General features: G+C 45.9%; 2 protein-coding genes across 2 annotated transcripts; one reads left to right on the plus strand and one right to left on the minus strand.

Annotated features, from left to right (window-relative positions):
- The first annotated feature begins 550 nt into the window (after positions 1-550).
- LOC117002934 (adrenodoxin-like) lies at positions 551-5,056 on the plus strand. Its single transcript, XM_033072482.1, has 4 exons — positions 551-782; positions 3,753-3,877; positions 4,296-4,425; positions 4,648-5,056. Exons 1-4 carry the CDS (start codon positions 619-621, stop codon positions 4,766-4,768), a joined length of 540 nt encoding a protein of 179 aa, XP_032928373.1. The 5' UTR covers positions 551-618; the 3' UTR covers positions 4,769-5,056.
- Positions 5,057-8,584: 3,528 nt separating this feature from the next.
- On the minus strand, positions 8,585-24,634 carry LOC117003107 (rho GTPase-activating protein 20-like). The gene is made up of 14 exons (XM_033072760.1): positions 24,555-24,634; positions 22,003-22,173; positions 21,358-21,507; positions 20,798-20,839; positions 19,986-20,070; positions 19,044-19,121; positions 18,796-18,862; positions 17,364-17,552; positions 16,463-16,638; positions 15,780-15,941; positions 14,660-14,769; positions 13,567-13,756; positions 12,876-12,993; positions 8,585-12,262 (listed from the first exon to the last, which is right to left on the minus strand). Exons 1-14 carry the CDS (start codon positions 24,632-24,634, stop codon positions 10,521-10,523), a joined length of 3,360 nt encoding a protein of 1,119 aa, XP_032928651.1. The 3' UTR covers positions 8,585-10,520.
- Between the last annotated feature and the right edge of the window lie 2,966 nt (positions 24,635-27,600).

A 27,600-nucleotide genomic window follows, 5' to 3' on the forward strand; every position in this document is an offset into this window, starting at 1 on the left:
AAGTGTGGCTGCTTCTCACCACCATCATGTGAAGTAATTGAATATTTACATTTTAGAGATGGGAGCCTGCTGTGTTGGGTAAGGCAATGATGTGGATGGATGCCATCAAGAGCAGAATTTGTGTGTCTTGCTTTCCCTCAATTGCTGTAGGAATTGTGTGCCCATCTCTTCAAGGCAGCAGTCATCAGCACTCCTGCCTCTCTGTTCTTCCAACCTTCAACTTGCAACTCCTTGAATGATTAGACATCACAATGACTATTTCTTCTGAAATTGGGTTTAGTTCTGGCTCCTAAAAGTGAACTCTGTAAATAGAACAAAGTGAGCATAACTCAAAAACTGGCATGTGGAGGTGATTTCACATGTTCCTGTGCTTCAACCAATTCCCATGCCCTGATGGGCTGGACTGCAACAAGATCCAAGCACAATCCCTTTGTCCATCCTTCCTTCCTGCTTCCCCTCCCTCCTCCCTCCCTCCACCCCTAGGGAGGCTGTCCTACTCTTCTTCTGTTTGTTTTTTTTTTTTGTTTTTTTTTTCCTTCCCCCCATCCTCCCCAGCTGTATAAGTCCCTGATCAAGCTGTCCTTGCATCAAAGGACAGCTCAGGGGACACGGAGCAGGATGGCTCACGGCATCTTGGGGCTCATGCGGCCCTTGCGGAGCCGACTGAACGCGAGCAAAATCCGCCTAGTTCTTCTCTGTGGTGTGACTGAGCAGCACCACAGCCCAGCAAAGTGGTCAGAAAGAGGCTTCAGCTCCACACAGGATGGCCCTGGGGAATCAAGGTGAGTCCAAAGTACCTTGCTGCATGCAAGGGATGGGCATGCACCTCTGCCTTGGCTTGTGACAGCACAAGGAGAGAGGCCAACAAAGCTGTGGGATGTGGGGGACAAGACCATCGCCTCAGGTGAGCAGATGCTGATGGGAGGAAGGTGGTGCCAGGACCCAACCCCAGAGGGGCTGTGGGAACCTGTCAGAGGTGCCAGTCCTGACTCCAGAGCTCTGGGGGCCACAGCTAGTGGCTGGGAACCAGCTTGTGAAGGTGACAGAGAGGAACAAGAGTCCTTTGGCCCATTTCCACAACAGGAACTACTGCAGCTCCCTGCCAGCTTTCCTCTCTCTGCTTTAGGGATAGTTCAGGAGGAGATGGTAAAATAAACGTCATTTGTGGATCTCCTTGGTGAGTCTCATCTAGGTCAGACTGTAATCTGCTAGGCATTGAGAGAGATCCAACCAACATCACAGAAAACACAATAAACCATTTTGCTATCTGACCTTAGAGAAAAGTCATAGTGATAACCCAGCTTGGTGGGATTTATGAAGACTGATTATCAATGGGATTTCTTTCTAATTGGTTTGTTGCTTATGAAATTATCTCTGGCAGTACTTGTAGGCTGGTTTGTATGGCCTTGGAAAGTATCTTTTAGGAAAAACATTGACGGGGGAAGAACTACTTTCTTGAAACCTCCTTCACCACTTTCCTGTGTCACAGAAGGTTTGAGATTTTATTTTTTAAAAGAGAATAATCAGTTGGCATACACTGAATTTGCAGTGTTGAATTTATCACATCCTGGTAAAATCTTTCCAAACCTCTAACCATGTATCCTCTGACAGTAATGCCATTGTAAAATAGTTCAGACTAAATGAAGCAATGAAGCAAAATTTAGTCTAATTTTGGTGTTGGTTTTTCTTTTTTTAATCCTCGTTCAAAATTACTTAACAAAATATGAAAGGAATTTTTTCACTGTTTCAAAAACACCAATAAACAAATTCAAAAGTAAACAAAATAAGACACTACCAGCTTTGTTTCCAGCTTTGGGTACCCAAAGCAGGTGTCTTCCAGAGGAGACAAGTCTGGGACTGATTTGAGGGATATAAAGACAATGAGACCAGTATGCAAGTCAGTCTGCTACTGAAGTGACCAGTGAAAATAGGGAGTTATCAGACTGGGTTTATCCCTCAACAGAGACACCAATCCTGAGAGCACAGCCAGATACCTGAAATGTTCCCTTCAGCCAGCACAGAGGGAAGCTGCTTGAAGGTGCTCTCTGCATCGTGGTCAGGAGTGCTTGGCATCATCCCTGCTCTGGAGAAGAGTGAACTCTGCAGCCAGGCTTATCCAGTCATGCAGGGTGTCTCACAACAGCATCAATCCTTCCTCCTACCTAACTGGATACTCTGTGCTCTGTCCCTGGCTGCAGCCTGGCTGCCTTGGGGCCCATGTAACTGGCAGCAACAGCCAAAGCACGGGTGGAACTCAGGGGAACTGCAGGGAACTAGATTTGTGAGAGCTTGGTGCTGAGATTCTCCTGCAACTAATGCTGGCTAAAGCTCTAGGAGCCTCAAGGATAGAAGGAATTAAGTTTTCTGTCAATAAATGTACAGACAACTTTGGGGATTTTTGGATCCAGCAGTCATCTCTCATTATCCAGCTGAAAAATCCATCTGGTTGCAGCACTAAATGGAATTCTATCACTTTACCCTTTCTATTGTATAACAAATTATTTCACCCATAAAGATAAACCAAACATTGTCTGGAAACATGCCTATTTGCCATACAAATGGAATTAATTACTCTGATCCATCAAAAATGAGGAGGATTGTTTATTTTGTTTTAACATTTGAGAACTAGTCTTTAAATTGTGTACTTAGGAATATCTGTTGGTGTCTTTATTGAAGGAAACTGGTGTGTGTTGCCAGCCTGATGAAAGAGAAGCTTTTGCCGTGGAGAATGCCCTGGGCTTTGGGATGATGAGCACTTGGGCAGTGCCACACTGAGAGTTACTGGGCAAAAGGCCCAGCTACCTCCTATATCTAAGGGAGCATTTGGAATGTATACTAAGAAAAAAACAGTGCATGCTCATGTGCTTCCTCTGGCAAATATAAAAGTCTCAGAATATGCTGCCCTGGTGAGAAATCCTAAACACTGCTGCCAGGGTAGCAGCCTTCTCCAGATTGGTGGGAGAGCCTGGTCAGGAGGAGATGAACTGGATGCTGTTTCCCTTTCATTTGTAGATGCCCTTTCTGCAAGTTATCATTAAGAGAAGCTGATGACCATGTTCCTAAGTCTTGGCCAGATTAAATCTTGCAGGCTGTCAAAAGAACTAGCAATTTTTCCTGAGTATGGATCACATAAGCTCAGAGGATGTTACTCAACCCTGTTAGCTCTGTAAACTAGGGCTGGGCATGTCTTGCCACAAGAATGATGATGTGATGCTCTCTGTGATGGATTTAAAGAAAGGAGCGGCTACTTCATGGAAGAAAAAGCAGCAGAAAAGGAACAATCATCAAGTAATCCCCTTGGGAAGGGGAAGCAAAACATGAACGACAACAGCCTTTCTTGCTGGATTAGTATCTGATCCTGAGCACTTTGCTTGTTATTGCACCACTCCACCCAGGATTAACATCCCAGGCCTGGGACTTGCAAATGCTCTGCCTGCCTACACATGCTCCCTCTGCCAGCCAGCCCAAGCAGGGGCAGCACCTGCACTCCTGCACTTGTTTGTACACAGATAAACATTTATTCTGTGGGCTGTTTGATAAAGTGGGAAATATTTTGGAACAACTCAGACTTGCCTGCCACTGAGAACTGATAATTTGAATTTTTACTTTGAGCACAGCATAATCCTTCATGAAAGTGTTTGCATGCACATTTCTCTCTAAGCGCCGTGTCTCTAGCACTCAGCCCAAAGACCTCAATTGTGGATGTGCAGAAAAGGGTGGACTCCTCTGATTTTTGCAAATTTGTCTTACAGCTCTGAGGATCAGGTGACAGTGCATTTCATAAATCGGGATGGAGAGCGACTTACGACCACAGCCAAAGAAGGGCAGAGCTTGCTGGAAGTGGTAGTCAATCACAACCTGGCCATTGATGGATTTGGTAGGTGTTGCAGCAGGATATGCATATGTGCTGTTAGGGCCAGTGGGTACTTAGGAATAGTGCAACAGCACATATGCCCCTGTGTTCTGCCAAGACCATAAACAAGCTCCCCTTCCCCACCAGCTGCTTGCTGGGTGGCTCACCATGCTGAGATGGCAATGTAACCTCACACAGTCACCACTGGCATTCCACCAGCCTCTGTCAGTGCTTTTGGCTGCATAGAGCTGATGTAAAAATTTGAAAAGATGGTGATTCTCCCAGAGAAGAGACAGACTGCATCCATCTGTTGTGTTTCCTAGCATCTCTTTTGACTTGCTCCAGATCTGTTAAAGGGCCTTTTCTCACACTGTTCCTAAAGATGGGCTCTCTCACCCCCTTGTTTTTCCTGATTTGCTGCCATCCCCTTGTTTCTCCACAGGTGCCTGTGAAGGGACGTTAGCCTGCTCTACCTGTCACCTCATCTTTGACAAGGACACCTTCCAAAAGCTTGGTGCCATCTCAGATGAAGAGCTAGACATGCTGGACTTGGCGTACGGGCTCACTGACACGTAAGCCTCTCTGCTGGTCCCAGCAGATCCTCAAGCCTCTGAGGCAGATTCCCACCATGTGGCACCTCTTTCCAAGGGGATGGGGCTTGTTCTGTATTACAGCTGTGCCTTGAGAGCAGGACAGTTAGTGAAAACTCATTCTGGACCAGACATCCCAGTGTGGGTGGGAATTTCTCCTTTACTTTGGGAACAGAGGAGTCTCACTTCGTATTTTCTTCTCAGATCACGCCTTGGCTGCCAGGTGTGTGTGAAGAAGTCAATGGATGGTGTGACAGTGAGGGTCCCCATGGATGTGTCGGACATCAGGAAGCAGCTGGATGTTGGAAAGCAAAGCAAACAGTAACTGGAAATGACTGCTACTCAACTCACATCCTCGTTTAGTCGTGGCAGGGTACTTAGCTTTTGGTTGACACTATTGCTTTTTGTGGCTGGCTTGCAGTAGGCCATAAAGGTCTGATTCAGTATAAAAGGCGTGTTTGGCAAATCTCGTATTTAAACAAGGCATCATGCTTAATAGGGTCTTTGGTGTGTATTTTAAGCGCTTAAATGCTCTGCTGAATGCAACTGGATTAAAGTGTATGGCTTTATATTTCCCTGGGTGGGTGTCAGCAAATATCTTTGCTGTATGTGACTCGCTTTCTCCTTTGAAATTTAAGAATTCTGCTATTCTGAGTAACTGCTGAGAATTTTGCAAAGCTTGGCTCTTTAAAAGTGGAGCAGACTTTTCCAATTTGGGAAGCTTAAGAAGAGATTGCGGTTTGCAAGTCAGTGCATTGAGATATTGACAATTGAGAGAGAGATGGGGACTACTGATTTGGGATCAGAATCTGAATTTACTGTGAGCTACATATGCTTATATACCATTTTTAGGAAGGCTAGTAATTTTCTTACTATATTCATTGGGTTAAACATCACACAAAAACTTTGGATTTCTACTTAGTTCAGTCTTCTTTCCTGTCGCCAGACTTGATCCAATCTTCTTGTAATCTTCAAAGATCTGTTTGCTTTTGCCAAGACCTCTTGCTTATCAAACTGCATATGCTAATTAAATCTACAGTATTATCAGTCTCAGGTATCATACCTGATGGGCTTGGTGATGTAGGTGACTTGAGTTTGGTCAACAAGAGAATACTGAGGACATTGGTGTGCTGACAGCTCCTGTAAACAGGAACCATTTCTACAAACTTGAGATGTTTAGGGTCCCTGAATTGTTCTGTGCTGGAAGCAGCCACTTTCTCCATATGTTAAATTTTCTCATTGCTGTACTATCCCACATGTCAAATAAAATCCTAATAATGAGCCTTTTAAACCTACAAGATGGACTGTTCAGGTACCATGAGCCTGGCTGGAATGGAATGGGTTGGATGGAAATTTGGTTGGCTGCATTAAGCACAGCACTGCCAGCTGATTAAAGGAGGGAATTGTCCTGCTGTACTCAGCACTGGTGGGGTCCCACCTGGAATATTGCAAGTAGTTTTGGGCACTGAATATTAAAAATAAGACATTATTCTGTTTGAGAGGATCCAGAGCAGGACCATGAGGATGATGAAAGGATTCTGTTAGAGAGGTCCAGAGCAGGACCATGAGGATGATGGAAGGTCTGGAGGGGAAGCCTTATGAGGAGTGGCTGAGGTCGCTTGGTTTGTGAACAAGGTCAGACCTCATTTTGTCCTTCAACATCTTTGTGAGGGGAAGTGGAGGGGCAGGTACCGACCTCTTCACTCTGGTGATCAGTGACAGGACTCGAGAAAATGGCACGAAGCTGAGTCAGGGGAGGTGTAGGTGAGATCTCAGGGAAAGGTTTTCACCCAGAGGATGGTTGTGCACTGGAAGAGGCTCCTCAAGGCAGCAGTACCCAGCCTTGTCTAAGAATCATTTGGACAATACTCCTGGGAACATTACGGCACTCTTAGCATATCCTGCACAGGGCTTGGATGATTCTGAAGGGTCCCTTCCAACCGAGGGTGTTCTGCGATTCAACGATTCCGTGACTGATGAAATTCCAGTGCGACCTTGGGGCCTAGGCCGCTGCTGTGGCGGCGCGGCGGCGCCAGGGGGAGCTCGCGGGGCGGCGGCTGCGAGGAGGAGACGGAGGGAGGAGGAGGCAGCAGTGGGGACTGTGAGGAGGAGGAGGAGGCAGCTGTGCCCGTCCCTCCTCCTTCCTCTCGCACTGACCAGTGCCTGGGCCTTTTTGGGGAGCCACAGTTGCCATTTGTGTCTGATGGTCTCTGTGCACCTTCACACCTTGCTACTGCTGGCACCAGCCCCACCATGCCCGGTGTGGCCTGGTGTCCCTGTGGGCACAGGCACAGGTGATGAGTGACACTGTGAATCCTCTCAGTAGGCTTTGTCTTTCTCCCTGCTCCTTCATGCAAAATAATTGTTTATCCATGTCAGAATTTTATCCTCAGCAGAAGGGTACCTGCAGGAAGGATTTCCTGGCATGGGCCAGAACCATGTGCTGTGAGGTGATGGCAGCAGAGAGGATTTTTGCAGGGTCCCAGCCCTGTTTGGGGAACACGGTTGTGGTGATGTACTAAGGCTTCAGCCTTGTGACTGGAATGTGACAGGGTAGCCCTTTGCTTTGTCATACATCAGAAAAGTCTTCCAGGCTGTGCCTGTTTCTCCCAAACCTCTTCTCCTCCAACTTGTCCCAGGTTTACTGCAAAAAAAGCAAAGAGAATAGATTAAATTAAAGTAGTTAAGCCATTCAGTAGCACTTCAGGTCTCTCCCCCTCCTGATGGTGCCACTTGCAAAACCAAGGTGATCTGGAGCTTTGCAGTCCCACTCCTCAGTCCCCACCTTGTTGAGAGCTTGAAGCTGGACCCCAGCTGCTGCTGGAAAATGTCAGCTCTGCACACATCCTGGCAGGACGGCAAGGGAGGGAGCAGCTTCTGGCTTGGAAGGGTTGAATGACTGCTGTGTTCATCTTCAGAGTGTGGGTGACCTCTGAAGAAAGAGTTTCTGGACAAACTGTTAGCATTGAAATGCAGGGAGTCAAAGCAGCCCCTGCTACTCTGCTGGAACTGTCCCTCAAAGGTGCCATGGGATAACTGAGAGGCCTCTGCACAAAGGAGCTACCTGCAAAGGATGAGGGACAGTGTGTCTTGGAAGATTGGCTTTCCTGACAGTTGAAACATCAGAAATAGAATTGGAAAGTTTAAAGTAAACTACAGCTGCCTCAGGCACTCCTGTCATGTTTCTTTCAGCCTGCAGGATAAGGAAAGAAATCATATATCCTGAGCAGAAATAAGTTGAGGCTGAACTGCATGAGTCATTTCTCTTCAAGGCAGATGAGCTGGACGTGTTTGGCCTTGGTCTAAATTGGGAGCAGGCCCTGAAGGCTCCTCGTTTCCTGGATGGTGACCATGAAACTCAACTTCCCAAGAGCCTGCATCCGGTGGGGCACTGAGTAGGGCTTTCAGTATGTGACAGACCAGCGTGGTCTAAATGATCTGAAAAAGGGCAGAGGGAAACCTATTTGTGTCTCAGGGCTATACATTAAGGGAAGATATGGCCTTTCTGGGGCAGAAAGCCAACCAAGTGTCTGTGTATTTATTATTTCTTGTTACGAGCAAGCTGAGGGCTGTGGAACATTTTCAAGATTGGACTCTGAGTTGCATTATTGTCTGGCTCATGGAAAAAGAGGGCTGCAAATTTCCATGCCCAGAACTCTGGTTTGTGCTACGTTTTGTGGGGGGGGGGGGAGGGTTTGTTTAAAATAAAGAAAAATGCTATAATACAGAGTTGGGTTAGAGCAGCTACCCAGGGAACTGTGCCCACATTAGGCAGCCTAAATGAGGCAAGGAAAACTCTGTTTTCCCCTGCCTCTCCCAATGTTTCTCTAAACTAATTTCTAAGTTTCTTGTAGTATTTTTAGGTGATGTAAATTGTGAGCTCTTACTCTGCATTTGGTTCAGGTCCCCTTTGTTTGACCTGAGCCCAAACACTGAGTTTACAATCTGTTAGCATGTTTAGAATACAGAATCATCTCTCTTCCAAGAATAGACAGACCTGGCCTGGGAGGTGAGTGTGTTTCACAGCAGTTCAGTGCAAATGGCACCACCCTGACATGGGAGAGGGGAGCAAGAGCAAGGGAACAAAAGGTGACAACACCACAATGACAACTTGTGTGTCTTTTATTAAAACAGTTACAACTGTAGCTCTGGAAAAAAAGACTGTGGATGCTTTGTTACTGTTCACGTGTGAGGAAAATTATGGTGGTGGTGGAGTTGTGTTATGATTATATACACCTTTCATTATACAAGGGCCCACAAAGGTGATCTGGGACAGAGGGTGCCACATCTGAGAGTTAAACACCCTTCATCTAACAAAACAAACTGTATACACCTTGGAAAGTGGGCTCTGGGCTTCCCCCTGGTTCCCTTGCCCTAGTATTTGATGGTGTGAATTTGGAGTGCTGGGCCAGGTTCCTGTCACTGACCCTCACAGGCACCTGGCAGATGAGTGGAGGGATCTGACACTAAATAATTTTACAGAGGTTGCTTTCCCCTCTGTGCAAGGACTGAACCATGGCAGCTGTCATGCAGCTCCAGCTCTATTTGCAGACACTCAGCAGCTTGCAGGGATACTTATTCCACAAGCACAACCTTTCAGTCATTAGGATTCATGTGTTTCTCTTTTCCTTCAGCCCTTCACTGTTCACTGAGTAAAAGGATTGTCTCTCTGACACACACCACCATAGACAACTCTCATGTAACTTTCAAATGAACCATCCCAAACCTTTTTACCTTTGAGACTTTTCCCACTGTCAAACAACCTGTCAAACTAATGTGGTGCTCTCAGCATCTTTTTAGAGCTCAGCTGGCAGTGTCACAACCCTCTAACAAGTCCTATTACATCTGTGGCACTTTTGAGAATGGTTTTGAGGGATGCTTCAGGAGTCCACTGGCTGCATCTTTTTGGTGGTCCTTACCAGCAGCCTGCTTCGTGCATCCCTGCCTGGAATTCCCCAAACTTAATTCTGCTGGAGCACAGAGGGCCACATACTCTGCTGAGGGGGAATTTGGTGTTTCTCTGAGCCAGCATTGGTGATGAAGCCTGGATACTTTCTGTGTATGGACTGACAGATGTGACTTTGCTTCAGCACCTACTCAACATTCCTGACAACTTCCGCAACTCCTTGACCTCGTGCTAAAACCAAGCCCTTCTCAAGTCCCTCCAGCATGACTAGGAATTTGGTCAGTTGCCTCATCCACACTGCATCTAGAAAGGGGCATCAGCATCGACAGAAAATTGTCAGCTTTCACTAGACTGTAACTCCCAGAGGACATAGAACATTCATAGCCCTGTCAAACTGACAGTACTAAAATCCTTTATAGCAACTGTGTCTCTGTCAAATGCTAACTTTGGGGAAGGTATGAGAAGAAAGATGCACTGTGTAATTAATTCCAGAAAAAAGCAATCTTGGGCTTAAAATGTTACACATGCTGTCTGTCAGTGCATGCTGGACTTTGGACTCCGGGCTCCAGCTGCTGATTTTGGAACCCAGCCTTAATCAATAATGGATGTGGGCTGTGAGCTAGACCAGAGCAGACAGCAGATAAGCAGAGTGAAGCAGCAGTGATTTCTGGAATGAAGGTGAAGCATTTTCCTTTGGATGAATGGTTGTGATGAATAGTGAATAATGGTGGGTTTTGTGCAAGTGTAAAGATTTTTGACTAATTCTTATGGAGCATTAGCTGTCCCTGTTGTCCAGTCATCCAGCACATCAGCAGCTGACTGGAGAAAATAAAGCAACATTTCTCTTTTCCTGCTATTAAAAAGAAATTAAGTCAGGCCCTGTACAGGTCAGCTAATTGATGGACAGGGAGAGTCTGGTGGTATTCACTCCACTCCACACCCAGCCAGTGAAGTCTCTTCCATCAGAAAAGGGCATAAAGAAAACACAAGAACAGCCCCCCCACCTCCCACCAAAATGAATATTGAACCCAGTCATTACATACACATTAGTGTCACTTTACACTTGTTGCCCCATGCAGCCTGCTAAATTCTTCACACCTGATCATATATTACAGAATATTTTTTGTTGCACATACACAAAAAAATATTTAGTTCCTCCACATCCATCGCTTTAGACAAATGTCTCTTCTGCAAACACTGCTGTGTCACGCTCCTCTGTGGCCACCTCAGCCAGAGGCTGCTTCCTGAGCCACTCCACCCTGCTCCGGAGGAGTTCCTTCTCCACCGCTTCCACCTCTGCTGTGGGACAGGGCTCGGTTTCATCCTGCTTGAAATAGTCCCTGATGGTGTTTCGGATGGAGTCCGGGAGGATGATGCGGATGGTGTGGCTGATTGTGTCAAAGCCCGTGCTCTGGGATGGCGCCTGCGCCATTTCCACTGGTTTTCTCTCCAGCTCCTCGGGAGCAGAGGCACTTTGGGGGCTCTCTCTGTGCTCAGCCTGCAGGGATGGGACTGTTGGTTCATGGTGGTAGCGCCTGGAGATGGACTGCAGGACGAGGGGGGTGTTCTGCCCATAGAAAACTGTCTGGGGGATGTGGACTCTCACAGTCTGCAAGCTCTTGGACAGGCTCTGCTCACTGCTGCTGCTGGGTGAGTCTCTGCTGCTGGTGTTTGTCACAGATCTCTCCTCTTCTCCCCCTTGAGACCCCCAAGAACTTTCTTTACTTGGGGCCACATAAAAAGTTATCTTGGTGCGCTTCAGGCTTTCCTGGCTCAGAGGGCAGTCATCAATGCCTTTGATTTCTATGCTCTTCACTGTCTTCTCCCTGTGCTGCTGGTGGCTGACCTGTGGGGATGTCTCACTGGATGGGCTGGCAGCTGGGTGCTCAGGGCTTTGTTCAAACTCTTTGGTATAATCCTGGCTCCTGAACCCTGTGCCAGGGCACCCTGAACAACTCAGCTGTCTCTCTTCTTCTTCCCAGTCAATGTCAGTGAATGGGCTTCCCATGGCAGCTCTGCTGACACATGGAAAACTTTTTTGCTCTCCAAAGCAATGACTGGTCTCTCTGACCTTGGGTTCACCCTCATGAAAACTGTCCAGATTGCACAGATGTGAAGGCACAGGAGATGGGAAGGATTTGTGCCACTCTTTTTGGGACCTCTTGGCTGCTGTGGGGGACACAGCACGAAGCCTGGCAGAAGTGCCAAACATGAATGGCAGGGATGAGACATCCGTGGGACTAATGGCTGATGACTCTGAGCAGTAGGAGAAAGCACTGTCTAAGGAGCTAAGTGAGGAGGCAGATGGGGAGGTGGTGGTAGAGGACAGGCTGGAAAAGCTGGACCTGTTGGACAGGCTGGACTTCTGAAGGCTGAGCTGCTTCACCCTGGAAGTGGTCTGCGGTGATTGCCACAAGTTCTGCTTGGTCTTATGAACCCCAGGGCTTAGCCCTTCATCAATGAGCTTCTGGCTCTCCACCTGCAGCTGCCTGAGCCTGTGGATGTAGTCTGTGTGGCTGCTCATGATGGTGGCATCGCAGCTGGACTGGCGGGCCACGGGCTCGTGGCTCTGTGCGGGCAGCTGGGAGCTGAGGCAGACGCTGGGCTCAGAGGAGCAGCGGTCCCTGGCCGGGCTGAGCGAGCGGATGGAGCCGATGGAGCAGAAGGAGCCATCCTCCTCCAGGAGCTCATAGCTGTCTGCACTGGCGTTGGTCTGGGCTTTGCTTTGGTAGCAGGCTGTGATCTCACTGAACAAGTCCCAGTCTTCCTGATCCTCATCAAGAAACAAGCTGCTGGGTGTTTCAAAAATGGCATCTGTTTCAGCTTCCAGCTTCCCTTCCAGCTTCCCTTCTGGATCACAACTGGAAAACTCCAGCTCATCAGAGGAATCATCAGGCTGAGCCAAACCTATGTCTAGGGTAGAGGACACAAATTAATTTGTTGCCATATATATATATATATACAGTACCTCACAACCAAAACAGGGGAATTATATCAAGTCCATGGAAAAACAAAGATGACCCAGTATTCTCACAGGAAATAATAAAAAAATTCTGGCTTGATGACCAGTTTTCACCACTGGCCTGTATTCATAGGATAGTTAACAGAGACAACTCCATCTCTTTCCATAAAAACTATGTGGTTTAGCTTTACAGAACTAACATGGAAAATAGAAATACTGCTGGGACATGGCAGTGCTAAGGCTACACTAAATTCTTGCAATGGCTAGAGTAGCTTTAACAGCAGCCACAAAGAAAAACAACCATCCCTGGGGACACACTGGAGCTTCTGCACCTCAGCCCTCTGCTTTGCTATCTCTTCCTGCCTATGCTTGACAGGCAAAGGGAAAACCCAACCCAACTGTTTTTCAATGCTGTTCCTTACAAGAAACATTAAGGTAAAGCAAACTCTTCTGTCTGAGGACTTTACCTGTTAAATATTACCTTATTTACCTCATTATTATTAGTAAAAATACCTTATTAAAAGATTTTAAATATTTCTGGATGATTTACTACCACCAACTTACCCAGAGATTCTTCTGAGTTTTTGGACTTCTTTTTGTCAGGTCTTTGGAACAAGGAAGCAATATCACCCCCAAAAATCTCTCCTGAGTTTTCAATCAGAAACTGCACTAACAAGGCCACCTGGCAAAGACAGGAATTCAGGTTCAGTTTCATGAAAACAGAGCAAGTAAAATCATACCCAGATCATTCCCATTTTTTTAAAAAAGATGCAATTTCCTCAAACAGCTGTTAATAATGTTAATAGTGCATCTGTATGAACACCTGAGGCAAGAATATGTGAACTGGTACTGTGAGCCAGGTGTAGCACGTTCTAGAGTTTTCCTCACTGTTGCTTACACCTCATAAGCTGCAAGCAAGCCTTCCTCCTTTCTGGTGCACTGTTGTGCTCATTGCTTTCTTTGTCCCAGCTGAGGTGGCAGTGTCCAACTTCAGCTGCTCCAGTTTTCTTGTGCTTGCTTGACCATATAGGAAGTTCATCTGGTGAAGCAATCACTGCTTCCCTTCTCACCCTGGACAGTCTGAGGAGCTAAACCCCTCCCAGCATGGGCAACAGCTGCACAGAGGAAAGGCCTGGATGCCACTCAGCCAGCACTGTCACTGGCCCTATGCCCTCCTTTAGACTACAAAAGGCAGTGCCCATAAAAAGCAGTGGAAGGGGAACACAGAGGTGAGGCCAAACCCAGGGAAGATTACCTTCTTTGTAGAGCGGCTCTCCTCTTCAGGCCCAGTGGGACTTGGCAGCCACAGCATATTGGGTGCTATGCAAAGAGCCAGGTTAAAGGCATTCATCTGATTCACTCCAGAATTCTGCTCAATATGATGGAGGACTCCAAAGAGGTGCCTGAGCAGGATGAGGTTGGCCTCTGGAAGCTGGTTGACAAGACTGTTCAGAGAGTGGGAAAAAAGAAAAACAGTGCTGTTCACAAACATCTGCTCTTTGAATTCCAGAAGCTGCATCCCAAAGCTTTTCCCACCCCTTTTTACCCAGCCTGAGACATTCACATTTGATAATAAGGTGAACCTGTGTCACTCCCCTCCACCAATTCATGTGAGAGCCACAACTCTGCATCCACACTGCCCACCTGCTCTGGTCACTGAGGGACAAGGGACTTGTGCTCAGAGGATGTGGGAGGGAGCCCACAACGCTTGGACTACACAGGGAGTGCCCAGAGGAGACAGGAGACAGCTCCACCAAACCACACCACTGCTGTGTCATGTGCTATGGAGAACATGGATAAAGAAGGCCCAGGCTAAATGGTAAGGTTCAAAAACTGAGCTGAGCCATGGCTGACTCAACAGGATATCCAACAGGAGGCTGATAAACTGCTCATGCTCAGGGCAGCAGTTTCAAGGCAGTAAAGCCATTTTCACTGTCCATGTCTCCACCTTGACAGGGCTGTTTCTTCTAACTGCCAATACGGTGATCAGCCTCATTTCGTGCACATAAGAATAAAGGTACTGTCATTAAAAATCTAATTCTGCTACCATAGATACACACCTGGTAGGTGAATTATTATGCTTTTTCAGTTTACTTGTTCTGGTAATTTGAACTAATAATCAGAAGAGAATTTTTAAATTACTTATTTGGGCTCAGAAATGTTAAGGATGTTCAAAAAACACCATTGAACAGAAAATTTTCTGATCAGTGACACTGGCAATCAGCAACAGCTCCTCCACTGTGGCCTGAAGCATTGCCAGTAGTCTCCTAGAAAATGAAGACTATTCTTAGGGCCATATTGTCTCCCTTTTCTCACCAAAAGGAACTTTTACAAAGGCTTTTACAAACCTTTTGATAGCTTCAATCTTATGTGCCCGATTTTCTGTGTCCACAGCTTCCATCCACAGTCCGTGCAGGTCTGAGGATAGAACACTGTCAGGTATATTTCGGAGAAAATCCTGAATTAAATATATATATGCAGAGCAGTCTGGTCAGTTTTGAATTCCTGGTTTCAGTTTCACAATGCATACAGTCACTGTTTATTCATATTAAGCACAAGATAAAACAAGACACTACACAAACATGTTTATTCTCCCCTCCCATGCCCATCAAGCTGTTTCCCTCAGGCTCCTCTATAGCAGCACTGCAACATGAACAGTCAGCCCTCCTATTTTACCCCTTCTCCAGAGCAGGGCTGACCTCCAATCCAGCAGAGGACTCAGCCCTGAGGCCCTGCACAGATCTCTAAAACATTTTTCAGCTAGGAGGACTGCTGGTTTTAACAACAGTTAACAACATTTAACAACTCAATGTATGTCTTGTGTTGGGAAGTGCCTGAATATCAGGCCAACAAACAAACTGGAGATGTTTTTTGATACTTAGGTGCCTAAATTATGCTGACCAGATTTAATTACCAGTACAAAATATAAGTTTTTCCTTATTGAAACATGGGTCTTTATCACAAGTTTCACCCCCCACCACCACAATCCTTCTGCTTGGATTCAGCAGCTGCTTTCCCTCGTGCTGGCTGATCAGAGGGTGAAGGCTGGGGGTGCAGAAAGCACAGGTTTTGGGGGTTGCAGACCAGCTGCAGCCTCTTCCTTGCATTCAGAAATGACAAAGAACATCTGTGCTGCTGCCACAAAGGGTTTTATGCATTTTTTGGCATTGTACAGACATCATGGCTGCCTTGCAGGTGGACATCATTGTATTTCCTGCTGGGAGTGGTTTGGTACAGGGAGGTGCCAGAGGAGCCCCATCCTGAGGGGATGCACATGTGAAAAGCAGGGTCATTGTATCAGGCAGATACCTCTGTGTACAAACACACCAAGCCCTCAGGTGAAAATGTTCCTTGCTGGAAAATGCCTCCTGTTCCCCTGAAATCCTCCCTACCCATAAAGACTCCTTGCTTCCTTAAAGAAGGAAGGTACCATGAGCCCAAACAGATGAGTTACTCTGCCAGACATACCGTGATGACAGCTGCAGCCACAAAGACTGACTCTCCATCCACCTGAACATCATCTCCGGAGTTCAGCTTCTCTTTCAATTCCTTGCAAGTCTTGGCATTGGCAGAACGTCTGAAAATGCCCCTAGTAGAGGGACCTTCATGGTACAAGAGGAGCAGCATATCCTAAGAGAAAACCCAGTTGTACTTTAGAGCCTAACACTTTACCCTCTTGTTTGTGTATATTGCACATCATGTAATGTAATTAGCAGAAGACCAAGTCAGTAATGGGAAGAAAACAATACAAGAGATTTACCCTGATGGAACCAGGGACAAGAACCTGACAGCCAAGCTGCAGATACAGTTCATGTGGACATGCTTATCCTGTGACAAGTGTGAGCCCAGGGGACACTTGCAGTGAGTGAGTTCTAGGCTGCATAGCATGGCAGGATCCACTGACATTGCCATTTGTCAGCTGCTGATGAGCTGGAGACACCCATTGAGACAGGACAGATGTCTGTGAGTGAAGTGATAGGGATTATCCAGGAGAGAGCTGTTCCCACCCTTGCTACTGAGCTGAGTCTGGATCACAAGTAAATGAGGGTCCTTTTCCCCATTCAATCCTCATAAATGCTGCAAGTGGCTTTAAATTTTGGGCTAAACACATCAAGTTTATGTCAAGACAAGCAGTCCAGGCTGCTGCTTACCATGATTGGCTTGGGAAGGATTCCATCAGGACAGACAGAGGACAGGGACAGGCCAAAGAGTTTCCGTGGTGTGGTGGGTGACTGTGAAGGGGGGCTGCCCGTGGGGGTGCTGGTGCTGCGGCGCAGGGCCCAGTCAATCAAGGACTTCTTCCTCTTGGTGTGTTTCTGCAGTGACTCTGAAAGAAAACACAGACCTTCATTACACACCTGTCTGTCCTCCTGCTGGACAGTGAGTGATCTACAGTGGAGGCAGAGTTCCCAGCAAAACAAGCTCTTTCTACCCTCACCCGTTTATTAACTGCACTCTTAATGGGGATGGTTAGACAGTGTACAGCAGTGAAACCACTTGTTCATCTCTCAGCCATCAGCAAAACTCTCAATCACCATTCTTCAGGGAACCTTTCTGACTCTGCAGTGCAAGAATCAGTTCACTCTTGTGACTAGTGATAAGCCTTGGGAAAATGGCACAAAGCCGAGTCAGGGGAGGTTTAGGTTAGATCTCAGGAAAAGGTTTTTCCCCCAGAGGGTGGCTGGGCACTGGAACAGACTCTCCAGGGCAGTGGGCACAGCAGCAAGGCTGGCTGAGTTCAAGGAGCATATGGACAGTGCTCTCAGGTGTAGGGTGGGGTGCTTGGGTCCAGGACAGGACTCCATGATACTGATGGTTCTCTCCCAACTCAGCATTTTCTATAATTCTATTACAGTGACTTGCAGCTGGAGACTAATGAAGGACTGATAGCTAAGTCTGAACATTTGCACAGAGAAGTTTCACCTCTCTGGAATCTCTTCCTCTTTACATTACATTCAGGTGTGAGAGCAACTCTGGGGTACATGTATGATGCCAGAAGAGTTCAGCACTGCACAGCAATGAAGTCTCTGTCCACACCCCTGCAGCCCCTACCTCTCCTCAGCTGCATCGGAGCTTGGACTCTGGGTTTCAGGACAAACTGGCACTGCTTTTCCTTTGGGAGCTGAGCAAGGAAGGAGGCCTCTGTCCCATCAGCCAGGAGAGTGTTATTGTTGGTTCTTTGTTGCTGTTCAGCAGAGTCCCGGAGACAGCTCAAGGCAATGCTGAAGGGATGCTCGTGCCCTGTTGAGCAGAATTGTGTAAAGAGCAAGGAAAGATGCAGAGCTATGGTAAAAACTCTTGTTATTGGAAAATTACAGCTTTGCTGATCTCCATGATGAATGTTTAGAACTTAACAGACAAAATTCAGTGGTTTATTTTCTTTTTTCTTCTGTTTCTGAAATCATCCCCTACGGGTCTGTAGCGCTGTCCTGCATTGTGATTGTCCCCCATATACACACCTACCCTCCCTCAAACGTGAGGAGTTTCTAAAACCTAAACACAAACTGTTAAAGAGGAAAGTTTTCAAATGAACAGCCTGCAAAGGCATTGATGTAAGTGGCCCACATGTGCTCATGAGGTCAGTTTAGTATTGGATTAAGGTAGCAGTTCAGAATATAACACCCATATGTAACAAACTGGGCTTTCAATATGATGCAATGTTTTGTGTGGAAAGCAGCTTCATTATTTGTGAACTGAAATGCAATGAAAACTAAGTAAATACCAAAAGAGTAGGATAAACATGTTAACTTCCTAACTAAAGGCTTATAAGACCATCTAAAAATCTGCTTCTTTCATTTGCCAAAGTGTTTTCCTCTAGTTCTGAAACACTCTTGCTGAATGACCACCTGACTGCAGCAATTGGTTTGGTTCTGACAGAGCGCAAAGGCAAAGGGGAAGTGTCAGGAGATGCTGACAGAGATCAGTGGACACCTCTGTCACAGACAGTGAAGGTGGGCTGAGGCTGCCCCTGACCTCCTGCTCTGCCCATGAGGAGATTCCTGCAAAGCTGAGCAGGAGAGGATGACCAGCCTCCAAGCCTGTAGCCCTGCAAGGTCATACCAGCAGCCATGGGGATTGAATTAGGCTTTGAGGCATGTCCTACCCCTGCATCACATCTGCTGCAAAGAAGGTACTTCTTGGGCCAGCCTAAAGATCTCCCATTTATCTGGAGCATCTGCTGAAAAGTGTGATGGGCTCTCACCCCGAAATGCAGATTTGCTTGGAAAAGGGAGGTAAGTGTGAAGTTTTTCAAAGATATCACAATGCTTTGATTAAATGTGGATGCTGAAATGATAAAAGCCTGGTCACATCTCACAAAAAACTTTATGTCACATCAGCAGCAGTGTCCCTAACATTGCTTTTTAAGTGAAGATTGCAATGTTTGTGATGTTTCTCTGCCACACACACTAATATAATTTATCACTCATTCCTCTGGTGCCAGAATTAAGTACCAAAATGATGCTCAGTATGGGAGGACTCTTACCAATGAGAGGATAAGCAGGCTCATCTTTTCCTGAGACCACCCAGAGGTGGTGTTCACTGGTCCTGCCCTGGTGGGTGAGGAACAGAGAAGAGAAAAATGTTAGTTGAGAGAGGCCAGAGTGAGGGTCCATGAGGTTGCCCTCCACTCAGAAAGCAATAGACAGCAAATCTACACTTATCCACCCCCACACTGTCTGTGAACCAGATGATGCCAACATCCCTAGCTAAGATCTGTCACCTGCCACTTACAGGGAGCTCAAGCTGTAGAAGAGCCTTCTTCATCACACTCTCTGCAGTTTCCACATTGGACACATTGACTGCAGTAGTCTAGAAAGGCAAACAGAGAAAACACAGGAAGCTAAGACAAAGGTGAGAAGTTTGGCTGCAGTTTCTTGTAGCTTCAAAACGTGGGGAAAATTTCCCATCTCTGTCTAATGAGTGTGTTTACTAAATGTTCATGGTTGGATGAACTGTGTGAATTTGAACTACACCAGCAAGGATTATGGCTATACAACATAGAAGCTATTCTCTACTACTTCTTCTCTTGTGGGTCTATTATCCCTCCAAAGATTTCATCCAGCAGAAATCACAGGAGGTGGGTGGTGCACAGATGCTGTGTTTGATCCCATCAGTGTTTGGCTGATTATAGTGCCACTGTCACTCAAAAAGGGTGAACATGGAACATGGCAATGCTCATCAACCATGAGTGTCAGGGGTCACTCTTTGACAGGAGAATACCCAGAAGGCAAATGTGACCCACCAAGCTCGGCATGAGGCCAAGAAATGTATGCTAGACTGAGACATAAATTAGTTCAGGACAACACACCAGTGACTGTGATCAATAGCCTCAATTCATAGCACTGGAAATAGGAATTGACTGTGGCACTCAGCCACAAACTGTCATGAATTTTGAAGTGAAGCAAAAGGAAAAGAGAAAAGAAGTCAGAGGTGAAGAATAACTTTAAGTGCTGTTTGGTAAGGGTCTGGCTACCTCTTCATTTCTCAAACCAAAACTCTCCAAGTGGGCTCCAAGGGGGAAGGATGCAGACACCCACGTGCACACCTTCTAAATCTTTTTAGCTGTGACTCGAATTTGAAACTGGAATACCAGCACAGCCCTGCATTCCCTCCCCTACTCCACAGACCCCTGTGTGGTCTTGCTCTGATGAGCAGGTTCTTAGCTTTACTCACAGAAGAACAGTTGTCATCATCCAGCACGACGATCTGAAGGGTCAGATTCTTCAGATACTCATTTTGTTTTACCTCATTGATGTGGCTGAAAATCAAAGAAAAGGGGAAGGGATGTAATTTCCCAATGACATTTGAGAAGGACCCTAAAATTTGGATGGGACATCCTCCTTGGTACTGTAATAAATACAGATTAATTATGACATATATGAATGTATTGTTCATAGTGAGGCCACATTCTCCTACTGACTTCCTTATCTACCTGGAGCACAAAGACTAACAATGCCCCCCACAGTATTTCAGTGCAGGCAGATGTGTCCTGCATAATTCCTTCCAGTGTTCCCTCAGGATCACTACTGTTCTCCACAAATTATTGGATTTCTTCCCCTCTTTATCTCTTTATATACACTTTTGTCTGGGTGTTAGTGGAAGCAACATATAAAACATAAAAGACAAAGAAAAAAATGTAGCCTCTAGATGCAACATAATAAAAATTTTAGTTCAAATAAAAAAACATCTGAGGAATCAGTAACACCTGTGACAGTTCCACAGTGATTAGCAAAGTCAACCTCCAGCTCCAAAGGGAAAAGGATGCTCCAACAATATCATCTTCTGATGGATCCCCTTTTATCCCAACTGTTAACACCAATTTTCCACTCTCCTAGGGGCATCTATATTCAGATTTCAAAGGTGGATTTTTCAAACAGCACTTAGACACTTAACATGCTGAAAATCAGAGCACAACTTGAAAGGCAAATCTCTCTAAGGTCTGTAGAGGCACCACCCGGAAGGAGGATGAAAGGAGGGACACTTACCACAGTAATGCTGACAGCCATCGTTCCTTCACATCAGCTGAGCTGAAGACAAAAAGGGAGGCAGATCATCAAACAAGTGCTGAATGGGTAACAGCCTTTGGAAACTCTACCCAATTTCATTTATATATGGCTGTAAGTCAAAGTTGGTTCCTGCAAAGCCCTGGAACAAAAGCACAGTCCTTTCCTTCTTCTGTTCTATTTTAACAAATAACAAAAATAATAATAACAAAAAAATCCCAGCAACAAACTGGACCAGGTTTCCTGTCAGACTGGTGAATGTTCAGATAAGGGACAAATCCCTTTCTGTGAAGTTAACTCATCTTGTGGGCCCTCATTATTTTTGCAGTGACCTTTAATTGCTATTTTCTTTCTCCTAGTATTTCCTTCCCAAAGTCTGCTGTTCCTAGAACTATTGCTGCCAGCACAGGTTACCCAGGTTTCAGGGTAAGGAAATGGAAAAGGAAATGGGCCCTTTAGCCTCAGTCATTGTTTCACTTGACACACCAGAGACCTGAGTAGCTACTGGGATGCAGAGGGAGATCTGATGTCTGATAAGATACCTGAAGGTGACAACATAGTTGGTGATAGGCCAGCCAATGACAAATGAATTCTCAGGACTCATCTTCTTCTCTGTCACTTCACTGAGACAGGTGCCGGTCCACACTTCACTCAGATGCACTTGCTTTTTCAGCTTCAGGCTGGAGGAGGATCTACAATGGAAATTATTAATTCCTTAGGTCAGGGCATAGCATTTAGACCTCCTTTCAAGTCATGCCAGATGCAGTTAGAGCTCTTTATTTATATCACAGAAGGAGTCAGACTGAAAGTCAGTTTTGTCCTTCTGCCTCTTGCCCTCATGCTGTATCTTCAAGCAACCTCATAAGGAAATGGGTAAAACTGATTAAACAACCTTTTTCTCCAGACAAATGGAGTGAAACATTAATACCAAGAAGAATTTGTGAAGGTGGAAGGGGGAAATGACATATTTTAGAGCTACATTTCCAAATGAGCATTGTTTTGGAGGCTGCTGGGTGCTCCACAAATAGATCAGAGCCTCACAGAATCTCGTGAGTTGGAAGGTACCCACATGATCATTGAGTCCAACACCTGGCTCTGCACAGGACAGCCCCAAAACCCCACCACGTGCTGAGCCTAGCAACAACAGCATCTGCTGGGGAAAAGGAATGAGTGGGAATTGCTCTTACTTGGACTTGGCAATGACCAGCACATCACTGAACAAAATCAGATGTCTCTCCTGGGTCTGCAGGCCCACGGTCAGCTGCACTCGCTCGTCCAGGATGAAAGTGGAGCCTGGGCTGCTGAACACCCCACTTGGCAGCCCATTGTCTGAATGGGAAGAGGAAAGAGTAGTTTCCCTGGAGGAGTAAGAAAAATCACAAGACTTTGTCAGAAGCTTTCCTTAGAAGGGTTTGTGATTGTCACATGCATTTGTTTTGGAGGAGCCTCATAGCCCCAAACTTCTCCCACCCCTTATTGCTCTCTATTATGACCCACATTCACCTGCCTCTGCACAATTAACTTTACCAGCCTCAGACAAATGGAAAACTACCTAAATGCCCACACCAAATCTGGTGAGATGAAGCTGCTGAAATAGTAGTTTTTGAGTAATTTCTCACTCAGGTAAAAGATTTACTTCCTGCACATGTGTGTGAGCTATGACTTGAATATGGAACACCCATGGCTCATGGTGTAGCTCAGCTGGGCGTGGGGGGCACTGCCCTTTCTGTGCATGTTTTCCATCCAGACTGAACAATTTGTCAGCACAAGAGTTGCAGCAAAAAAGAAAATGAACTGCATGTACTCATCTAATTCCAGACATCTGATTCTGGCTTGCCTGGCTGCCATCCAGCTTGTTGTTTCCACTAAGGTTCATGTAGGTGCTCACCATTTCCAAAAATCCCTGAGGGTTTTTGCATGGTGACTGCAGTCAAAAAGGCAGCATGAGGATTGAACCAGACCCTCTCCCTACGTTGTCCCCAGCTGGAAGAGCTCTGCCAAGTGCAATCTTACACCTTACACCTCACAAAGCACCTCCTCAGCACTGCTCTGGGCTCAGGTCAGCTGGCACACAGCAGCTCCCACAGCCATTTCTGGGTCACAGCACGTGGGATGTGCTGCATGAACATGGAAAAGTTCCTGTTCACAGTGTGTTCCTGTGCCTGAGGCTGGCTTAACTAGTGAACCTCTGAGACATGGCCTTAGACTGACACAGAAAAAAACCTCAAAGAGATCCTCCTGTCTCTATACATAGACAAAAATGTGTATCTTGCTTGCAGGCAAGGATACTTGCCTTCCCTTCACCCCTCAGCAATTCTGTTCTATCCTCTGCTGCTCTACCCTCTAGTCTGAGGACACTGCACAAACAAATAAAAAACCACACGAGCTGTAAGTGTTGTATTTTTGATGTTGTTGGTCTTAACTCAGTTTCCACTGGCCTCACAACTGAACTCACTTGATTTCACAGCAGTGAGGTTAAAACCAGCCAGCAGCTGCTTTGCTAAAATCCTCCCCCAGCCACAGAACACCTGCACTCTGGCAAACACAAATTCCCTCTTCCCTCCTCCACAGCCACCACCAAGTGAATCCTTGACTTATGCAGCTGTGAGAAGCTTAATCACCTTCAGATATAATATTAAAAGCTCTCCATATCCATCAACTGAGTAGTGGGAGCCACAGCATTTTACAATCCCAAGCAGTGGATTTCCTAAAGCTGGAGGATTACCCAGCTTTATAAACACAATGGCAGGATAGCAAAAAAAATCTCACTGATGCAAAGATGGCACTGGACCAGCTCCCTCTATAGCAATCCATCACAAGAAACATTTAAAGCTTCCCTCCCTCATGAGGATGTTCTCCAGCCAAATAAAGTCAAGAATTTGTTTCTCTTCCTCACTTTTTTTTCCCCTACTGCAATTTAGAGGGGGTGGGAGGAAGGAAAAAGAATCACATAAGTTTGTCAAATGACAACCAAATGAAAATCAGTCCCGCCCCTCCTATTAAATGATCCCCCATTCCAGAGAAGCAGGCTGTGCTGTGCATTGATCACCACTGGTGTAATACTAAAGGGATATTCTTTGTGAGGGCTGGTCCAGATCTAAGTGTCGATCAGTTCAGCTTTATCTTCTCTTTCTTACAAAGAAGGGAAAAATCAAACTAAACAAAATCCTCAGGAAATGTTATTTACCAGACTGCTATCAGAGCAAGGCAGAAGGGACCATGCTATCCCCTTGTCTGTAGCAGTGACACAGAGCTGCAGGAGGGGATGAGCTCAAGGAGGACTCAGCTCCCACTGGACTGAGGTGCTCAGCTCAGGGCTAAGTAAGAGCATTTAGTGTTTCAGCAGTGTCTGGCATGTGCCTCCCACCACTCCCTCCATCTCCAGAAGAGCTCCAGCCCCCTCACCTGCCCAGGTGCACCTGTAGCTGAGCCAGAAGCAATTCTCAGGATTATCCCTCCCACTGGCAGGAGGGCTCTGGCAGTGAGTAAACTGGGGTGGCTGCACAGGGAATCTCTGAGGTGGAATGCCAGGATGCTCCTCAGGAGTGCTAAATCTGCATCAGCCCGTCCTGCAACCCACCACGTCTGTCTGGTGCCTCATCCCCCTCCACCTGCCCCCACCCGCCCCTGCTGCAGGACCAAATTGCCCTCAACACTTAAATGAAATTGAGAACCAGTTTGATTTCAGTCTGTGTAGGCAGAAAGATGGAAATAGGAGTCAGAAAGGTATTTTTTCTACCTGGAATGGGACTTTGATTTGCCAAGAGCTTTAGTAATGGCAGATGAGGTAGATCGTCTTCTTTGGACTATGGGCTTCATCTTCTGCAAGACAAAAAGACATTCAAGTTAGCCTGGCAAGCAGACCTGCTCACTGCACTCAAATTTTCTTTTTGTCTAGCTAATAATCATGAAACTTCAGCCCTGAAAGCCATGATCTGTGCTGTCAGACACCTCCCTCCCTTTCCTGATCATTAAAACACTGGTCAACTCTCACATTTATGTTTTCACAGCCAAATCTCAAAGTAATTCTATGAATAAACAGAGGAAAAAAACAAAGTATAAAGTTCAAGAAAAACTTGCAAACACTCATACCATAGAATAGTTTGTTAAGGAAAGGTATAGAAATACAATTTAAAATTGGAGTAGACAAAGATAAGAAGATCATATAATACTCTAGGGAGTTTTACTTTATCAGCTGGAGGAATGATGAGACTCCTTAGCAGATTTTCCTCTATTTTCATTTTCCATGACTCATGGGTTCAGCAAACAGGTTGTTACTAATCCCCCTCTCCAGGCAGCCTAGCCTCAAGACACTTGTGTCCTTTTTAGCAGCCACAGCCACCAAGTCTTGTATAACACAGAACTGGGGTGACTGTAATGGTGAAACCTGAGAGTTAGAAATTACAACTACCCAAGTCAACATATAGAGAGGTCACAGGTCTCCTTTTATTTGCTAAATAAATTTTGTGCTGGAGAAAGATGAGACATTTTAGCCTGGGAGAGAAATCCTTACATCAGTGACTCTTGATTAGTAAGCATGGGAAAATCTGTCCTGTGGCTCACTTCTAATTTCAGCATTTGCCTGTGTTAGAGCTTTAAGTGCCAGGGAGTTCAGAGCATGTTGAAAACTTACTGATCTTTTGACTTCTGAATGTTACAAAATATGAAAAAATCTAAGAATAAAAGAAACTATGATTGCTGGTTGATGAGAGAGATCTCATGGGGGAAAGTATGTTGCTTTTGTTAACTGTGTACTTTTCAAGGTCTGTGCTGAACACTGAAAACATTCATTGCATGTGAACTCACTGGTCCCAGCTCTGAGGATGCAAGGCTGTTACAGCTCAGCACCTTATGACAACTTTACCATTCTTGTGATGTCAGAGGAAGGTATTATCCTCAAATCAGTGATGGAAACGTGAAGGACAGAGCAATTTCAGTCAATTTGTGTAACTGGTGTTCACCACGTTGTGTCTGGTTTTTCAGAACAAACTGGAAGGCTGGCTGGGGCTGGTTTGAAGTACTTGCTTCTGTTTACCCTCCCTGGAGCTACAGGAGCTCAGCACAGCTCCAAGTCTGTCTCCAGGGGTTTGTGTGAGAAAATAAAAGTTGATGGAAGTGATTTCAGGCTGTTCAGAAAGGAATCCATGGCAGAGGCTGAGGTGGAGTCCAGCTGCCAGGGAAGGGACATCCTCCTCATCTCCCATTTAGTTTACAAGACACCATTTGATTTCTGCAGCCAAAGACCTGGGAATCCTACAGGCCAGAGCTTTCTACAACACATACTCCTAACTCCATGCCTGATCAGATCAGAGGCCTCCAAAGCACAGATGATCTTGTGAAAAAGAATGCACAATTACATAAAGTTAGAGTGGGCCAGCAAGTGTGACCTAATAAACCAATTTCCTAATATACGAATATTCAGCTGTGCAGTATCAGTAGTGCTCCCTGAGTGGGTTCCCTGGGTACATGTACATATGTAGACAGAGGCAGATGGACAGCAATTTCTCTCTCATACCCTGCTGTGACATTGCCAAGCAAAAATCTGTCTTTGGAAGTTTCACAAGGAGAACCGAATAAAAATAACATCAGCTCAGTAATGCTTGTTTTAAAAAAAGGAAGTCCCTGCTAAAACAGAACATCTGGCTTCTGGAAGTTCCTTAATAGGATAAAACATTCCTACAAACATAATGCAGCAAAGCATTATGTTTTTCCCAGTATGTTAAGGTGGGAAGTGAGGATGGGTGTGGATGCCTGGGGGCAAAAGCCAGCAGCTGCAGAGGTCACTGATGGAGGTAGGGTGAGCTGGTGCACCTCTGTGCAGGGGCACTGCAGATTCCAGCAATGCCTTCCCTTCAGATGCCAAAGCATTCCACGGTACTCAAGACCTCACTGAAGGTAAGGCAAACATTTTGGCCACTCCACAAGCACTCTCTTCTGAGGTACAAGTGGTACTAGAGACAGACGTGACAGAATTTTAGTGTAGGAGGGCGTTTATCCCAGAACAAATTTCAGGGATTTCTTCTCCTGACCACTGGGAAGGCTTTCAGACTGTTTCTGAAGAGTGGCAGCAATGCCTTCCAAGCAGCCTTGTCTGAGGACCTGTCCTACAGCACCACCTCCAGCAGGCACTGGGCTACCCCTGGAAGTCTAACAAAGACAGCACTGAGAGTTTCCAGTGAAATGCTGACACAAGGTGATCCCCATATGTGATCTCTCTGGAAAAAAATGCTGAGATCATCAGCTGTCCAGAGGTCCAGCTGCCTGACCCCAGACTCTAGGCAAACCAAAAAACTGCCTTCCAAGACTCAGCCAAAATAATTTTGATCCTAGCCAGTCACATTCCTTTGGCAGGACATCACTGAGATGATGGAATCTCTTTACTGTAGGTAAGGCAATCATTTTGGCCACTCTAGAACTATGATCTGACTGAGGGAATTGGACACAACTGAGTGGAACAACTTCAGGGTTAACATAATTAATTTGCATATTTAATAGAGGAATAATAAATTGTTCTGCCTTTGGTTTCAGTAGGCATACAAAGTAAAACAGCTATTTGTGTGCTCCCTCTCTGCATGGGAGAACCTAGCTATGTACCTCATTTTAAACAATTTGAGCATGTATGGGCCAGCCCATGTAAGTGATATTTTCTTAAGAGACTGCAGGACTAGGACAGAGTCTCCTAACACCTCTCAGTGCCATGTAAATGCCCTCAGAATCCAGAATGTGTCTAAGCTGTACAGTTTTATGGGTTTTTTTGCAAAAAAAACCCCTTCCACCTCACTACA

The sequence above is a fragment of the Catharus ustulatus genome, chromosome 14 (assembly GCF_009819885.2).
Source record: "Catharus ustulatus isolate bCatUst1 chromosome 14, bCatUst1.pri.v2, whole genome shotgun sequence".
NCBI lineage: Eukaryota > Metazoa > Chordata > Aves > Passeriformes > Turdidae > Catharus > Catharus ustulatus.

Excerpts from the sequence above, each read along its gene's own strand:
- LOC117002934 (XM_033072482.1), top strand. The coding sequence starts at position 619 with ATGGCTCACGGCATCTTGGGGCTCATGCGGCCCTTGCGGAGCCGACTG. Across the intron at positions 783-3,752 it reads GATGGCCCTGGGGAATCAAG|CTCTGAGGATCAGGTGACAG; the intron begins GTGAGTCCAAAG and ends TTTGTCTTACAG. Across the intron at positions 3,878-4,295 it reads CCTGGCCATTGATGGATTTG|GTGCCTGTGAAGGGACGTTA; the intron begins GTAGGTGTTGCA and ends GTTTCTCCACAG.
- LOC117003107 (XM_033072760.1), bottom strand. The coding sequence starts at position 24,634 with ATGAAGCCCATAGTCCAAAGAAGACGATCTACCTCATCTGCCATTACT. Across the intron at positions 21,508-22,002 it reads CTGGTCATTGCCAAGTCCAA|ATCCTCCTCCAGCCTGAAGC; the intron begins GTAAGAGCAATT and ends TTTCCATTGTAG. Across the intron at positions 12,994-13,566 it reads AGAGCCGCTCTACAAAGAAG|GTGGCCTTGTTAGTGCAGTT; the intron begins GTAATCTTCCCT and ends TGTCTTTGCCAG.